At 38.8% G+C, this 17,296-nt stretch overlaps 1 protein-coding gene across 1 annotated transcript; it reads left to right on the top strand.

Annotated features, from left to right (window-relative positions):
• Positions 1-358: 358 nt before the first annotated feature.
• Positions 359-11,884, top strand: LOC109036729 (protein phosphatase 1L-like). Its single transcript, XM_072302406.1, has 7 exons — positions 359-1,667; positions 3,023-3,332; positions 4,192-4,442; positions 5,586-5,769; positions 6,634-6,747; positions 8,864-9,012; positions 10,308-11,884. Exons 1-7 carry the CDS (start codon positions 1,617-1,619, stop codon positions 10,887-10,889), a joined length of 1,641 nt encoding a protein of 546 aa, XP_072158507.1. The 5' UTR covers positions 359-1,616; the 3' UTR covers positions 10,890-11,884.
• Positions 11,885-17,296: the final 5,412 nt, after the last annotated feature.

Below are 17,296 nucleotides of genomic sequence, written 5' to 3'. Positions count from 1 at the left end.
GATTCGGTCCGTTCTTAACGCTTGTCTTAATTATTTGATTAAACTGTTATATTTGAACACTTACAAATTACAGCAGTGTACCTTGGGAACGCATAGCATCAAAAATGATCTTTGAGAGCTCATTATGAAAACTCAAAACTGCTCTCAGGTTTGCTTGTGAGATACTAATGAGTGCAAGGCGATGGTAATGTCTCTTAAACATATATGATCAAAATCGATTTTTACTAATTGATTTCCAAAATAAACACAAAGTTTTAGGCAGGATGATTGGCAGGATAGGCTGTTCTCGTATTTTTTTTTTTTTTTTTTTTTTAAAAAAAAAAAATCCAAAAATAGTTTTATCTAGTATACTCTCATGATTTGACATTTTAAGTTGTAATTGGCTCCAGATTGAAATGGACTCCGGATTCAACTCAGAGTTATTTGAAGGAGCATTAAAATTGATGCTCCATACAAAGATTGAAAGGTATTAGAAACGAAGATGTTGAGTAAAATTTCCATAATTTCGAGAGAAAGTAGTCCAGGTATGAAAATTTCGTCGCTTAGCAGACAAAGGGGTTTTACTACACTTTTTTACTACACAAGTTTCATAAAAATCAACGACATTCCACGACGGGCAAATTGCGACCACGCTCCTCGCACGAATGTAAAGGTCATGAAAAATATATTTTTTGTCCACATCCTCAGCTTTGATTCAGAAGGTAAATGGAAATATACGGGACATATGAACTTTATACTTCAGAGCGAGTGCGAGGGCGCAAAAATGAGTCACAGGTTTCCATTTTTCCAAAGAATACCTCAAAACGAGTTTCATAAGAATCAATGGCATTGCATGACCGGTAAATTGCGACCACACATCAAGCACGAATGGAAATTAGTCAGACAACTAGATTTTTTGTCCGTATCCTCAGATTCGATTCGATGCCTAAAAGCCGCGCGTCAGAGTAAGTTTTTTTAAGTCTTACGAACAAGAATTTTTCTTTGAAATTTTTAACTCCGAGCTTTTAAAGCGATTTTTTTAAATTTTTAGAGAGGCGCAAGCTTTCGAACAAGGGCGAACATTGTGTCATTTGCACCTCATCGGAGGTGGAAAATTTTTACGAGAACACACGTACGTTAATTCAAAAATGATGAATTACCAGAGCCTTGATGTAGCTGTCATGCGGGTGCACGCCTCGCCTAGAGCAATTTTTTTTAGTCTTGCTTTTAAACCCAAAGCGGGCCACGGCTCGCAAGTACGACCTTTGATATTCGTTTGAACTTTTAAAATGAGCATTTGCAGAGACGCTAAAATTGAATTTCTTCGAATTAAAACTGAGCAACCACTTTTTCTGAAATCATCATCACCTCAAAAAAAAGGAAGGAAAAAAAAAGGTCGGTGCCTAGCCATGTTATCATGACCCCTGTCCTTCCATAAAATACTAGTATACGAACAGCATATTTACGTAGTTGGGTGTTAATATTCAGTCATGTTGAAGATTTTTAGTTTTCAATCTTAAAGTACTTTAGGCATCAAGTTATCAGTTTCTTCATTTAGTTTGCAGTTTAGTTTTGTAATTCTTAAGTTTTTGTTGTATGGTCGAATTGCAGCCTAATGGACAGAACTGATTTTTGGGATGATTTTCCTCCGACTTTCTTCTCTTTTGCTGACATTACCCATAGCCTTGGTAAGCTATAATAAATAATATCATCTACAAAATCGTTAAAGATGCCTCGAGTGCAGAAATACGTGACCACGCAAATGTTATTGTAAACTATAATTAGTTCGGGAAGGTAGTAAGTTTAATTTCTCTAAGGAAGAATCCGAGAAGATTTGACTTGTGATGCGCCTTTGCTATGATTATAATAACACCGTTTATGATTTATGTTAAAATTATGAAACACAAAAGAAGTACATTTATATAAAAAGCATTCACCCATGCACCAGTCATGCAAAACATGACCTATGTTGTGTATAAGGTAAATATTAGTAATGAACTTTCTTAAGGTGATTCTGCAACACTCTCAAAAACGAGTTGCTGGATAATATATCAGTGGATTATTTCTGGATTGAATAATTTGGTTTTAAAAAAAGGGGGAAGGGGAGAGATTTGGAACCCGAAGAGAGAAATACAGTGAAAATATCTGCGAAAGTGTGTTGAAAGTCGCAAAGTCTGTTTCTCAATGCGTCATATCTACATTAAATATACTTTAAAAGCGTATTTTAAATTATGCCCTGATGAATGGTGTGCATTATATCTGGCGGATCTAATGCAATTTTAAAGGATTTTTCAGAAAGGTTTTAAAAGTCCAAAAAGTATCCATTGATTGATATCGAATCTACAATGTGATTAAAGGATACTCAAGGAGGTCTTTAGCATAGCATCATAAAAGGTCAATTTTTGCAAACCTTGAGTAAAATTAAGCAGTATAATTTTGGAAATGGACTCTTAAATTCATTTAAATAAGTTATCACTACAAAACATACAAAAGAAAATATAATGCGAAAGAAAATAAATTGTGAGTTCTATGAACTTTAAGGTAGGTTCGCGTCTACCTCAAAGTTTGATGAATCATTCAATTTTCTACTCTTCGCAGTGGCAAATCATTGCAATCTGAAGGATCCGTTTTCAACTTTACATTTCTCAATTGTACTCAAACTGGGCAAACACTTTTCTTTCATTATAACATGTTAAGAATCTCCTTAAACCTCCCTTACGTTGGCGGATCCAGCAAATTGGCAAGATTGTCTTTTCTCCATTTATTTATGGAAATGTATCGATTCCTGGAGGGGTCAGGTGTTCCGACAAGGATCGATTATATAGCACAGGTTCAAATGTAGGAAATCAGGTGTTGCCAAATTGCTGGATCCGCCTCTGCTTCCTTAATCACGATGTAAACCATATGGGGCCTCTTAAGTAAATATAAGCTGCCTCAGGAACGACTAAGAATACGATCTTAAGGGTTAGGCTGCATAGGAACCGTTCATAGGAGCTCTCATGAAAGCTTCAATAAGTATCTCTTCGCTTGGTTCTGTTCTCAGGCAGTTGTGCGTCTGCCTCCAAACCGAAACCCCATGGGAAACAATCCTTGCAGCATTCTACCGAGGAAACCTGAAAAAGCCGAGCTAGAAGAGGCGCATCATTACTGCAGATCAGTTTTAGACCGTTTCCGGAGGCATCCAGTCAGTACGCGGACTCAGAATACTTTCAGACGTTTCAAAACTTGGTGCTCTGAAAAGAAAACGCTTTCGCAGGAGATAAAACGCGGGTGCAAGATCAGCATCATGGGTCCGGGAAGGAGACCAAACACATGGACATCCAAACGCATGGATTTGGAAGATTATGTGACAGGTGAGCGAAGGTCGTGTTTTCTCACTGGCCAGAAACTCCAAAAAAGGAGATAATTTCGATGATTTTTGGTGTGGATGAGTGAACAATAAAAAACTGACACTTTGTGTTAACATGGGAAGAACACGAAGTAACCTTGGCGGGTGGTTAATATTTTTTGGGTGGATTTCCTTTGGATTACATTGACCATATCTTTGGGTTGAAAATATGCAGCCTCGTCAAAATATTTTACAGGCACAAGTTGCCAATATGAATCCTAGATCGCGTGAGTAATCCTGCCATGCTAAGGAAGGAAGCCGTATGAACCTTCAGGCGTTGCCAGATTTCCTTCAAGAAAATCCGACTTTAATGAGCAAATTGTGCATATTTTTTCTCAAATTTTTCAGTCAATTTTGCTCACGATTTAATCTTAAATATCTGAAAATGTCAAGGAAAAATATGCATAACATTCCTCAAGAATACGTGTGTAATTCGGAGAAATTTGGCAACTCTCGAGTGTTCATATGCGGCGTTTTTCCTTAGCACGTTAGAATAGTCCAATGCGCTAGCCACTCGCGAGTTGCGCCTCTGAGTGGCATCGAGAAAGACGAGGGAAGGCACATTTTAGTTCATCAGGGCATTTTCTTCATCCCTGAATGTCTTAAAGTAACCTACGGTTTCGATCGATTTAACAAATAATTGTCTCGATCAACTAAGTCCTCTTGGTTGATCTAATCGAGAAAAAAGTAACTCAAAGTAACCCGAATTGACACATGACAACATGAACAGTTTTAACTGTGATGACCATGCTCATTTAAAGTGTTTATTTTCTTATCATATGATTTATTATATTGTCCATTATCTTTCCTTTCTGTTTAATGAGATCTAACTTTTTGGATCCGTGAGGGATACAAGATGGACGTTGACGTATCAAAAATAATTGTTGATGAAAATCGAGGCGGATGGCTGGCTGCTGTTGAGACCCATAAAAAAGAGGAACGAACGAATAATGTCGGAGTGTACGCCGTTAAGGGCACCGAGCGACGCCAAAGAGAAGATACGCACAAATTCTACGAAAATCCGCTGAATATTAAAGCATCATTCTTCGGGGTTTTTGACGGACATAGTGGGGCGGTAAGCTCAATTAATTGCAAATTTAAAACACTCCACCAATCCTACCGTGCTAAGGAAACACGCCGTATGAACATTCGAGAGTCGCCAAATTTTTCTCGATAGAATGTTTATTTTTGAGGAAAATTATGAATACTTTTCCTTGAAATTTTCAGACACTTTAGAGCAAATCACAAACAAAATTATCTGAGAAATTGACAGAAAAATATTCAAAAAATTTCCTGAAAATTAGTGATTTGTCAAAGAAAATTTGGCGACGCCTAAAGGCTCATACGGCATTTTTCCTAGCACAGCAGTATTCTAAACGCGTTTTAGAATAAACGTGGCAATACTTGAAATTATCGAAATTCTTGAGTCTTGAGGTGCATCTACAGTAATGTAGAGAACGATTTGAACCACATATTCTGGACTAAGTAACAGCTATTTCTGACTCCATATTAACATAATTTCTATCAGTTTCCTTACGTGGCTGTGTTATCGTAGGTACATACATACATATGAGCCGCTTTCATTCATAGCACTCTTTGGCGCTCTGCAACATCCAGCCAGAGAGTTTTCGTATATAAGCCAGAAAAATAGGCGAATCAAAGGGGGGGGGGGGCGTAATGGGTGTACGCTATACGCCCATTCGAAAAAAGTATTTCTTCTCTTGAAATCACAGAAATGGCTTATATTATGAAACTTCAAAAACCATCAAAATAAATATATTTAAATACGGATCAATTTGATTTTACCTGGGACTTTACATATGAAAAAAGTTTTGATCACCTAGGCGTTACTTTGGATGTAATTTGTAGTTCCTTCTCATCAATCTTGAAAAACCAAATACTTTGTCTTGATGAGAAGAAAAAACCGAGCCTTTATTTGTTGCCGAATTTCGTTAGAGAAATCACGAATTTTCGGGGTTTTTGGCAGAAATTGTTTGGTCAATTTTGTCAGAATTTCTTTTTTTCGTACTTTTGGCCTCAGTGTGCAAGTTTCAAGGAAGAATAGTTATTACTTTTATATTACTAGTTAGTAACTTTCTTCAAAAATACATATTTTGTAAGAGGAAATCTGCCGACATTTGAATGCTCATACGACGTTTCTTCTTCGCACGGCAGTGTCATCATCATTCTCTGAAATAGGTAAATATCTAATTTACAGTATGCTTCGGGGTATGCAGCGGATGTCATGATGAAAGCTCTGGTCAGAAACGTAGCAGCTGTGAAGAAGTTGATCGGTGACAGTACGCCTACCAGATCAGGCGCTCTGACCAAAGATAATCAACCACAAGAAACTGAGCAACCCCCGCCTGAAACTGAGCGTAAAACTAATTTGAAAACTGAGCGTAAGTTTGATCAACACTTCATCCAACAGGAATCCAATCTTTCCACCAAGTTCGACAAAAAGTGATCTACTAATTGAATTGCTTCCTCGAGCCAAGATTACCGCCTCTCCTTTGGACGTCAAAAGTATGAGAACCAATTTTTGACTAAGGTCTTTATTTTCTTTAATTAAAGGCATTTCCCACCGAAAGACTTTATACCTACGGATAAACATGCTTATTATGCTTAAAAATCGGTTCTCATACTTTTCACGTCCAAAAAAGAAGCGATGATTTTGGTTCAAGGAAGCAATTAAATTAGTGGAGCACATTATGTCGAGCTCAGTGAAATGATTGGATTTTCAGATTGTAATGGAAAACTCTGTCTTGTGTTCTAAAAAATAAATTAAATGGACGGTTTACTTTTGTGAAAATAGCAGTCAAAAAGGTTATTTACAAGTCGGCATTTTTTTATTCTGAATATAGCGGCCGCGAGAAATATTTATTGGTTTTTTCTTTGTAGTACGTATTTTTATCGCTAAACTTCACATCGTTATGGCTTCAGCTTTTTTAAATCTTTTTCATAACCCTATTGTTTCATACCTTGCACAATCATTCATGTTTTGAAATCCTTAATATTTCTGGACTAAGGTCCACTCCCTCGCGAATAATATGACATTTGAAAAAGTACGAAATAAAACCCTCCGTTACATGATCTTTCTTCAAAATGTCACGTAAAGTATGATTCTCAAAACGGAATGTTCGAAAATTTACTCCCGAAGAGGATTAAAATATTTAGAATCATCATTAGAGTAATGCCGAAAACACAGAAGACGTCATTTCTATGTTGTCCGTTATCATTTGTGAAGGTACATTTTATGTGTACAGGTTTGCGGACTTATCTCGGAGCAGAAGGAGTAATAAACTATGGAAGGCTTTTAACTGACGTAATCCTAATGGTAGACGAGGCTCTCTGCGACGAGTTTCTGCTTAAGCCTGCAGGTATCCGGATCCTCTCTTTCTAAGGGGTTAAAAAAATAAACGAAATGTTATCGTTCTCGATCATGGCGATGTACAACATATCTTAACAGTCGTCAATTTTTTTAAAGAAAAAAGAAGAGCCCTCTTTTTTAAATTCTCACAGAATTTCAGAACATAACTTGTAGAGTTGTATTTGAGCCTATGAATGTGCCACTAAAAGTTCATATTAGGTTGGTTTCACGATAACTGGAATAGTTTTGTCGCCGTAACAGACAACACATTTTTCGGTCATATTTTTAGTAGTAATGATAAGCACTCGAATTTGTATGCATTAATCTACACAGGGTTACGTGTTAAAACCCTTTACAACGATTTATCGCTCTACTTTTAAATTTTAATATATAAATGGCCGAAAAGGTGCTGTCTGTTACGCTGACTCTTTACCACGCAACAGACAGCACATTTTCGGCCATTTACATAATACTAATTGAGGATTAGAGCAATAAATCATTAGAAAACGTTATAATACATAACCCTTTGAAGATTAATGCGAGAAAATTCGAGTGATTAACATTTCCACTAAAAATATGACCGAAAAATGTGTCGTCCGTTGCGGCGACAAAACTATTCCAGTTATCGTGAAACCACCCTTTACAACTTTTACAAACTGACCACCCTGGTAAAAATTGGCGATAGGAGCTGCGTTTCAAAATACCATAGGAGTTCTTATAGCCGACTGAAGAAGGCGATAGAAAATCATATAGCTGGCTGTAGGAAGTGGAAAAAATCTTACGGCCGGGCTACATGAAGCGATAAAAAATTATACTGCCAGGCTAAAGTTCCTATCGCCGGGCTTTACACTTTATCGCCTGGCTGTTGCTTTGTCGCCATCGATTATAATAGGCTATAAGAAAGTGTGTAGAAATTCGTCTGCTTTGGAAATCATTAAGTTTGATACGGAGCCACCTTAATATTTACAAAACACACATTGTATTTTTCTTTAATACATATTTTTTTTTCATCAACTGGAATGAGAAAAATCCATACAGGATATGCAAACGTTTCAAAATCATGAATTGAATAACGCTGACTCCGCCAGATTAAATATTAGAGCCTAACACAAAGCGGAGCGGCGACGCACTGGCGCCTACAAACCTAACAGGGATACTTCACGCATTGCGCAATGCGTGAAGTATCCCCGTAAGGTTTGTAGGCACCAATGCGCGTTTCGCGCTGGCTGCCCGCCCGCCGCGCCGCGCCGCAGCGTACCACGGCACTTGAAGTAACTATTTCACACCAGAGGTATTGCACATTATCATACAAAATTTAAGGCGCTCCAACATATTAGGAATGGCAGGCATCCTTCAAAAGTATGGAGCTTTCCTCGCAAAATAAATCAAGATACTACGGCCCAAAAAGAGAGCGGTAGGCCAAAAACTCACCAAGTCCTAGCATCCGTAATTAGTAACGTTTAGCATACACTTTATCGCCGGGCTGTTGCTTAATCGCCATCGGCTATAAAAGGCTATAAGAAATTGTGTTGCCGGCTATAGAAGCTATTGGAAATCTCCAGCCGGCTGTAGGTCTATGGTATTTTGGAACGTAGATTCTACTGCCAATTTTACCAGGGCAAATTAGCTCTAAAACTAGCTCTGATATACTCAGCTAAAAAAAAAAAAAAAAAAAAAAAAAAAAAAAAAAAAAAAAAAAAACCTACAAATAAGTTTAACCGCTTGTTCGTCCAAGCTTTGATTTTTTTTTTTATAAAATCGCCGGGGACTGTTCCAGTCGTATGTAAGCCACCTTTGCGATTTCCTTTCCTGGTCCTTGCCTTAAGTAAGCCTCCTACTCGAACAAATTACTATATTTTTCAAAATAACTTTTTTCAGTTATGTCTCTATCTTTCTTCGTCATTTTCAAAAAAACTGAGGGCATGAAATATTTTACGTAATTTAAAAAAAAGAGGATGAAAGGTTGTTTCATGGTTGCCTTAAAAGGGAGAGAATGGTCAAAAATTCGGCAAAAATTTTTACGTCGTATTAAAACCGTCCCCTCCGAAGTTTTTGTGTAGTCAACTTGTTAAATCCATTCTGTATTCATTCGTTCTTGGTTTTCATGAATGTTAAATTGTCCCAAGGTGTTCCACCATCGGTGGGCTCTTCTGTCCTGATTGCAGTATTGGAAGGATCGCAGTTGACCGTGGCAAACGTAGGCGATTCCCGGGGTGTCATGTGCGATTCTGATGGATTACCAGTTGCATTGTCCTTTGATCAGAAACCTTCCAGGGTGAGTCTTACGTTTCAATAAAAAAAAATTGGACGTATTTCTATCAAACGGGACTATGTGCATTAAGACATGAGCCCTGAGACCCAGAAGAGTATATGCATAACAGGTCTCACGTCATAATGCACATAGCTCCGTTTGAAAGAAATGCGTCTTAACTTCTTCAGACGGGGGCTTTTAGCCCCTCGAAGTTTCGAAACATCGCTTTCAGGCACGCTAACATTAGCATTTTTAAGGTGAGTAGCAGATGAAATTAGGCATTAGTAGAAAGGAACTCACAATGGAAATAGTGCCTGTAAAGCTCTCTTACTGAGTCAAAAAGTCGAGAGTACGTGTACGTATTTATGGTAAAAGGAACTATGTTGCACGCAAACCCCATATGCACATAATTCCTTTTAGCATAAATGTGCCCATATGTAATACTAAAAACAGTTGAAAAATTTACCTGGAACAGAAAAAACTAAAATAAAATCAATCTATTGATTCATTATTTAAACGAGGCTTATTCACGCTGCGGTAAAAATTAAAAAAAAAAAAAAAAAAAAAAAAAAGTTCAACACAATGTTTTTTTAATAAACTGCATTTGAATCAAACTAAGGAGGGAGGAACAGAGCCACATTTAGGGTCGTAATTTTGAGTGTACTGTGATCTAGTTATTAAAATTGATAGGAAAAGCGTTATACAAAGAGGGTGTTGAGAAAATGGGCCGATCTAATCGGTGAGCCTGAATGTAGTCAGTGGACACAGATGGCCTAACTAACCAAAGACTATAACTACGGCAAACCTCGAGAGACCCTTTACCCTTTACCAACGTTAGTCCATCATTTTGCCCCTTGGTCTAATACAACTACCCGTTTCAACGAAAAAGATCACTCATTTTTCTTTCGTCTTCTTTGTCCTTCACCTGCTCTCTAAATTTTAAAATCAGCCCGCAGACTCCTCTTTGCTTACTTTACACTATCGCATGAGCTTTATTGCCAGTTTTTACGTCCATTATAACCGAAGGCTCCGGGTTTTGCAAATCAAACTTTTCATTCGAGAAGCTCGTCGAACCTAAATCATAGACGTCACGTCTTTCTAGCGAGTATGCGAAGCGAGGCGCCTATTGAATTATATTGAACGGATAAGGAGACTCTGTGTACGCATAACATCCGCCCGTTTCAACCAATAGGATCGCTCCATTTCAGTCTTCTTCATTTATTGCTTTGCCTACTAATTCAAAAATCAGCCCGCTGGGCCACACTCTTATTGATTTTATTTCATCTCTGAAAATTGAATGAACGGAATTAAATTTACAGCCGGACGAAAAGAGAAGGATCCAGAAAGCAGGTGGAACGGTGGTGTACGCGATGGGCGCGTATCGCCTTGACGGCTACTTAGCGCTGTCAAGGGCCATAGGGCCCCACCCTGGGAAGAAGGAGAAACACCTCATCGCCGACCCCGAGGTGCTCACCTTCGATCTCTCCGATTATAAACCGCAATTCTTGGTGCTGGCGACCGACGGTCTCTACGATGTCCTGAGTAGTGCTGATGTCGTCGCTTTTCTTCTGACGAGACTTCACGAACCGGATTTCGGGGCGAGGAGTTGGGTGCAATTAGCTCTTCTGATGAGATCAACTGATGATATCACGGTCATGGTCATTAATTTGAAAGATCAAAAATTGCCCGAACCCAAAAGGGCAAGGAGGGTTGGATTTTTTAAACATCGGGCGACGAGTTTTGCACGCAAACATTTACCCTCTGGGAAAAAAACACCCTCTACCAAAAAATCACCTTCTAGCAAAAAATTACCTCCTAGCGAAAAATCACCCTCCAGGATTTCTGTTCCTCCTCCGTCTCCCCCTCCATCAGAGGAGAGTTCAAAAGTGCCAACAAAATAGTGATGGGAAGTGTTTACTTTGTACTGTGTGAACGCAATATATTTCGGTGCATGTCTAAAGGACAATACATCCTATCTACAAACTGACAATTTTGCAGGATGAAGAGAAAACTTCGCCATTTTAGTCATTTTAAGGTTGAATTTTTTCAATTTTTCAACTCGAGGCAATTTTTTCGTACAATGTAGCGCTTTGCTACAGAATTGGAAAAAAACTAAAATCATCAGCTTCCTTATTTTATACTGTAGAACATGACAAAGTCGCTAACTCGTTTTTTTCCAAAATTGTAAGTAAGGCGATATTGTTAACATTTGATTTGTCTCCTAAATCTATGCTCATATAGATATCAACTGAATGTATAGTCCTCAGTTTCTTATTTTAAAAACATGCAAGATGGATATCGACGGCGTGAGTCCGCAATCACATATCTCGTTTGCGGTGTCTGAAGTTCTCCGCCTCTATGCTATTTTCTTAGAGGAGAAAAAATTGACATCATTTGAGGTTTTGCAGAATTTTCTTCGCACAGAGAAAAAAAATCACGGTAGTCTTAAAGAATTGCCGTTGAGCAGTTTTCCGTTTAAAAAATAAAGTATGACAGGAAGTCTACGACGTCGCAGACTGAGTTATGTGATTGCCGACTTACTTCGTCGATATATTATCTTCATTTTTATTTATTTTTTCCTAATCATTTACACGAATAGGTATCTATTTCGTGCCAAAAAGCGCAAAATGGAGTAATTGGTATGAAATGTTTGGTACAATTTTAGCTCTTCTGATAGGAGCATCCAACAAAATCACGGTGATGGTCCTTAATGTATGATAAGAAATGGTCGATGCCAGTAGATCAAGCTCCTTGAACAAGGAAAAATGAGTTATTGAATAATCGAGCATTGAGCTTTGGATGAAAATTTAGAGGTCTGACTGTGAGTAAAAGTCGTGTAAAATCACCTCCCGGCCAAAAATTATATCTTACGAGAGCCTTCATAGTTAGTCCATAATTTTCCTCCTTTCTCCATTGAAACCACCCGCTTCCAACAATGAGATCTCTTCATTTTCCCTTTGTTCTTTTCCTGGAAATTCAGTTATTTTTTCATTTCATACTTTTTTTGAAAGTCCAGTTTAAATTTGAAAATATTTTGTTTTACCTGAAACGTTTAAAAATACGGCATGAATGCTCAATCAAGCTCTGAAAATGATTGCAACGGCCTTCAAATGGTCCAAAATTCAACTGAGGATTCTTTTCAACATATTCAAAGTCAGAAAAAGTTGGTGACGTAGCCAACGTGCGTTGAAAATCAGCATATACGGAGGGAAAAAGCTCATATGAGCACAATTTTTCCAAATGGATGGGATGGGTCCAATCAGACACAAAACGCGTCTGCAGTTACCCTCCTGAATGGTCATAACTAGAGTTGCACCAAACAGCATTAGCACATCTCTGTGAGGGAAAATTGTGCTCATATGAGCTTTTTCTCTCTGTATTGAGATTTTCAGCTTTATGCTAATTTTTAACGAATGTTGGTTACGTCACCAACTTTTTCTGTCTAAATGACTTGTGCGTCTGCTGCAATCAGTTTTTATTTCCAAAGTCTTAAATCGTCAAAATCGAGCAATAGAGAATTTGCAGGTGTCCGAAATTTGATGAATTTCGTGTTTAAGTGGAAACTACTGAGTGAACTAAACATGAGGATACCCTTGGTTCATGAGTTGAACAATTTTTGGAGAAGATATGATAAAATGATTTAATCTGCTAAAATACGTGTGTTTAAACAGGAAATGCCGCCGGATGACGTCACAGTTTCTCACTTTTAAATCTATTTTTATACTATTTCCCATCTCGGAAAAAAAAATATAAAAAATACTGTGAAATCAGCTCTTTAAGCACTTTTAGATGAAGCAATAAACAAATGTGCATGCAAATTCTCCATTAATTTGTTTTTGCAATCTAGTGGAGATTATTTGCCTAGGTATTTCACATAATGCCTGATTTAATTGTTAGTCTGCGACATCTGTATAAACCACCCGTTTTAGCCAATAGTGGCTTAGTATCACTCCTTTTTATTGTCTTCTTTGTCTATCGTATTGTCTATGGATGCCAATAATCGACCCGCTGAAGAGGGCAAGAAGGGAGGCGGGATTAGAATAACTAAGCGTAATCACGGGGAGCGGCCGAGCGGGGATTCAATAAACTCGGAGCGCGAGAAAGCGGGACAAGATCCAGGCGAAAGCTCCAATATTTCAGCCCGGAATCGAATCAAGGCAACCAAAGGCACTCGTCCAGAAAGGACGTGTCAACCGAGTCAAGTGCTCGCCCCGCCCACCAAACCGCCCAAGTCCCTTCCCGCGGAGGCCGTGGAAAGCCTCGAGTTATACGGGCGGTAGGGCTTACCCCCAAATGCACTTACGCGCTTCATTCAGCTGAACCGCCGGAAAGACGAAGTTATGGTCGCTGCACACTGGGCTGCTTGACATCAAAACTTGGCCAAAAATGTGGCTGCACTAGGGAAGCGCGTGAAGCCGGGAAAATTTAGAAAAAGACAGTGTAAGTAAAGCGCGCAAAAATCATATTAATCATAGCAAGGAAAGCGCACAAAGAATTAGGGGTTGAAGTGCGCAAGTGTGAGTCCTCCGGAAACTCCAGGCAGAGCACATTTAAAACTTTCAAAATCACAAAAATAGCGAACGACAAAAGCAGACGATAAAATTCTCAAGACCGTGGCAGCGTACGTCATCTACAACCTCTCAAATCTCCTTGCCAACTTAGAGGATATCAAAATTGCATGCTTGCCCACTTCAGCTTAATCTTCCTCTTAGGTAAGTTTTACACACATACACACACCCTCACATCTTTCGCGCGCAATCCTTACGTAGACGCTGCGCGCAATCCTATTCATTTTTCGCGCGCTTCTCTGGTTCACCGAAAAATGTCTGACTGCGTCAATGGAGGATTTCCAAAAAAAAAAAAAAAAAATTGAATTGCTTCATTTGAAAGGGCTTAATGGACTAAGTTCACAGAATTTTGTATACCATTTTTCCGTCCGACGTGGGTGGCATTTTCCATTCTGTCACACGTCTGTTCGGCTGTGAAAAAATTGTCGACCGAAAAGGCAGCTATTCCGTAATTTAAACAAAAATATTCAGGGCTAAATTATGCCTTTGGCGCTACAGATATTTTCCTGATTTTACCTTGAGTTGCCAGGGGAAAAAGTTGGCTGCATTTAACAGTTAATCACCGTAAAACATACAATAACTCTATTTAACTGAAGCGAATAAAGTAAAAATGAACCACGCCAATGTACATGTATCATTATATTAGATACACGACGCTTAAGTGATGAATTGTTTTTCATGTTTTTAGCAAATGTAAATAAAACAGTAGATGACATATGGTTTTCAAAAATTTAGAAAGTATAATTTTTAACAGCTGAACTGTTATTCTTAAACCAGAAAAGTCCTGAACATTTCTAACCATTCAACCATTCTACATTCCAATTTGTCAACAAACGCGCTTGTAATACTTTGGCTGGAAGGTGATAATGTGTGGAAGAAAAATACAACATTGGAATGCTACCATACTAAGAAAAAACGTGGTCAGAACATTCAAGGATTCCCAAATTTTCTTTGATAGAATGTTTATTTTGAGGAGATTTAAGGTCATTTTCTCTTGGAACATTCGCATAATTTAGATTTAGACTAAGTGGTGAAATGGTGCTAAGTCCACACCGTTTCGCGGATAAATAAAGCCAAAAAGTTCCAAAAATTTCAATTAGAATAAAAAATTATTGAGCTCTAATGAATACCAGTACAAGACTGAGGGGGAGAGTGTTCAGCTTCAAGTGTTTTTTTTTCCTCGTTTAGATTTAGATCTGATTGTGAATTTTTCCCAAAAAATTAATCGAAAAAGTATCTACACATCTCCCTGAAAATTCATGTCATCAAGAAAATTTGGCAACGTCTTAAGGTTCATGGGCCAATCTTTTTTATCTCGCCAGACTAAAGTTACGGCGGTTTTTTTTTTTTTTTTTTTTTTTTTTTTTTTTTTTTTTTTTTTTTTTTTTTTTTTGTGGCATGAAGTTCAGGTTTTACAATTGGACGTATTTCTATCAATCAGATTTATGTGGAGGTGAGAATAATGGGATGTGCTCGTCAGTTCTCTGGCCGTGAGAGTGAATGAGAATAATAAAGCGGCGAGTGACGTCAACGGAGATGGATGCCGTCGTGCAGCTCGCTTCGTTGGCCATTAACCCATGAGCCCTGTCCACAACGCTCTCCTGCTATGCCCGCGGCTCATGAATCCCGCATTCAGTTGGCACATGGTTCTATTTGCTGAATTTAAAATCCCGCTTTTCCAATTCTTCAAAAGTAATCACGCCCATTGACCACATTGTTTCTTATGCAGCTTTCTAGAGCGCACCCCATATTTCTCACCTGCACATGGTTTATGTTTCATAGAAATACGTTCAATTTTGTGTGTCCAGTGTGCGCCGGGGATGAAGACGAGACTCGGGCGCTGCTAATGCGATGCACCCTTGTTTGTGCTTGGTGCGCGGGGCGCGGGGCGGGGGGCGGCGGAGTGGCGGAGTGGCGGAGTCTAAACGGCATTAAAGGCCTTGGGCTACCCCTTGCGGCCCTTGCGGCCCTCGGCGGCCCCTCGGCCATGGCCCCGGTCTCGGCTCGGCTAATAATCGGCTGACAATAGTCGAGAGCGTTTAATGTGTGCGCAGATAACTAAATATGTTCTCACCCCTGTTAGTCGCGGCCTCGCGGCCTCGCGGCATCTCATCGGCCCGGCAAAGTGATTAGTCTCGATCTGGAGCGTAGCGAAGGCCCCGAGTCCGATCTACTTAGCAGATATAATCCCGCCGCGTGTGCCTCCATGTATCCTCACATCCCAGAATATATACATTTTATACTGGGAGTTTTTCTTATCATACAGGGTGTTTCATATCCCGCGTGCCAGGGGTTTCTCAAGAGACAGAGAGACCCTCTATACTCTTCCGTGCTGAGGAAAAACGTCGTATGAGCCTTCAGACGTTGCCAAATTTCCTTTGATAAAACACGAATTTCCTAGTAAACTGATGAATATTTTCCATCCAATTTTTAGGATTATTCGGCTCGCAATTTCACCTGAAGTTCCTGAAAATTCGAAGGAGAAATATTCATAACTTTTCTCAAAAATAAACATTTTATCTAGGAAAATTTGGCAACTCTCAAATGTTCATACGGCGTTCTACCTTAGCACGGCTGTGGAAGGTCTCTTAGCGACAGGTGGGAATTCATGGTCAAATTCTAGTATAAAATTGAATTTTTCGAGTCGATTTCTCAACCTTGGAGTAGAGTTATACCCTTTCGTCTGGGACACAGAAAGGAGATACAGATAAATGTTTAAAATCTACAAAGTTAAAATCGAACAAAAATCATGATGAGCACATCAAAAGTGTCTGGAGTTTACTCTCTATCACACGATTTGCGTGGTTCATATACGCGTTTTCAAGCTTCTCGTGTTCGCGAATAGTATTGTCTTCGTTGTCGTAAGCATGGTAGGATTAATAAGAGACGTGAAAAACGTTATAGAAATGTACCGAAAATCTTGCAAACTGTCATCAGCATTTTCCATATATAGTTTCTGACGTTTAAATGTTTTTCTTTTTTCAATTTTCACCGGATAAGGCTGAAAAAAAGTTTCATAGCCATGCTGGAATCATACTTCTAAAAGATATAGAACAGATTGCAACAATGTATGTTCGCAGTTTTACCTCATCTCTCTCAAGGTAAACTTGGTTGCCGACGTCGAAGAGAAAGTGCATTGAGTGTGGGAAATCTTAAAATGTATGGTACAAAAATTGTGAGACAAAGATCGGATTTTGGACTTTTTGACGTAATTAGCCTGATTAGAGATAATTGGGCGGTTTTTCATTTTTATTCATTCATCCACATCAGTATTCGAAATACTGCAAAGCATTTATGGGCTCTGATTATTTGACAAGAGAATATGTTTTGCATAAGGAACAAAAACATAACCAGAAGAGTAGAATAATGCGTACCTCTTCAAAATCTCCCCTTGAACCCCGTATGTTTGCACCGGTAAATTGTCTTCATAATTTAATATCATCTGGAAAGCAGTTGAGCCCTTTTAAAGTTTAAATTCTTCTAAGAAACATTAACAAATTCAACAGAGTAATTGCTAAAAATAAGCTTCTACCGTCAAGCGGGAGTCCGGCTGCTGCATCGCGCCTTCGATGAAGATAAAACGCAACAAGCATTGCAGACAAGCAACTATTCGAACTCCTATGTCGTGGGGTTGCGGAGTGTCGTGGTTGAAGGCGCTCAGCGGCTCTCATCGCTGCACCTGAACGCAAATGGAGCATTGCCGCGTTACTGTAGCAGATCAAGAGGATATTTCTTTTCGT

This window comes from Bemisia tabaci, chromosome 7 (genome assembly GCF_918797505.1).
Source record: "Bemisia tabaci chromosome 7, PGI_BMITA_v3".
Lineage (NCBI taxonomy): Eukaryota > Metazoa > Arthropoda > Insecta > Hemiptera > Aleyrodidae > Bemisia > Bemisia tabaci.
The sequence above is the reverse complement of the archived record's forward strand: the minus strand, read 5'-3'. Positions and strand labels throughout refer to the sequence as shown.

Bases quoted from the DNA above. Each gene is read 5' to 3' on its own strand.
- LOC109036729 (XM_072302406.1), top strand. From the start codon at position 1,617: ATGATTTTCCTCCGACTTTCTTCTCTTTTGCTGACATTACCCATAGCC. The intron at 3,333-4,191 runs GTGAGCGAAGGT...CTGTTTAATGAG, and splicing joins TTTGGAAGATTATGTGACAG to ATCTAACTTTTTGGATCCGT. The intron at 4,443-5,585 runs GTAAGCTCAATT...TCTAATTTACAG, and splicing joins TTGACGGACATAGTGGGGCG to TATGCTTCGGGGTATGCAGC.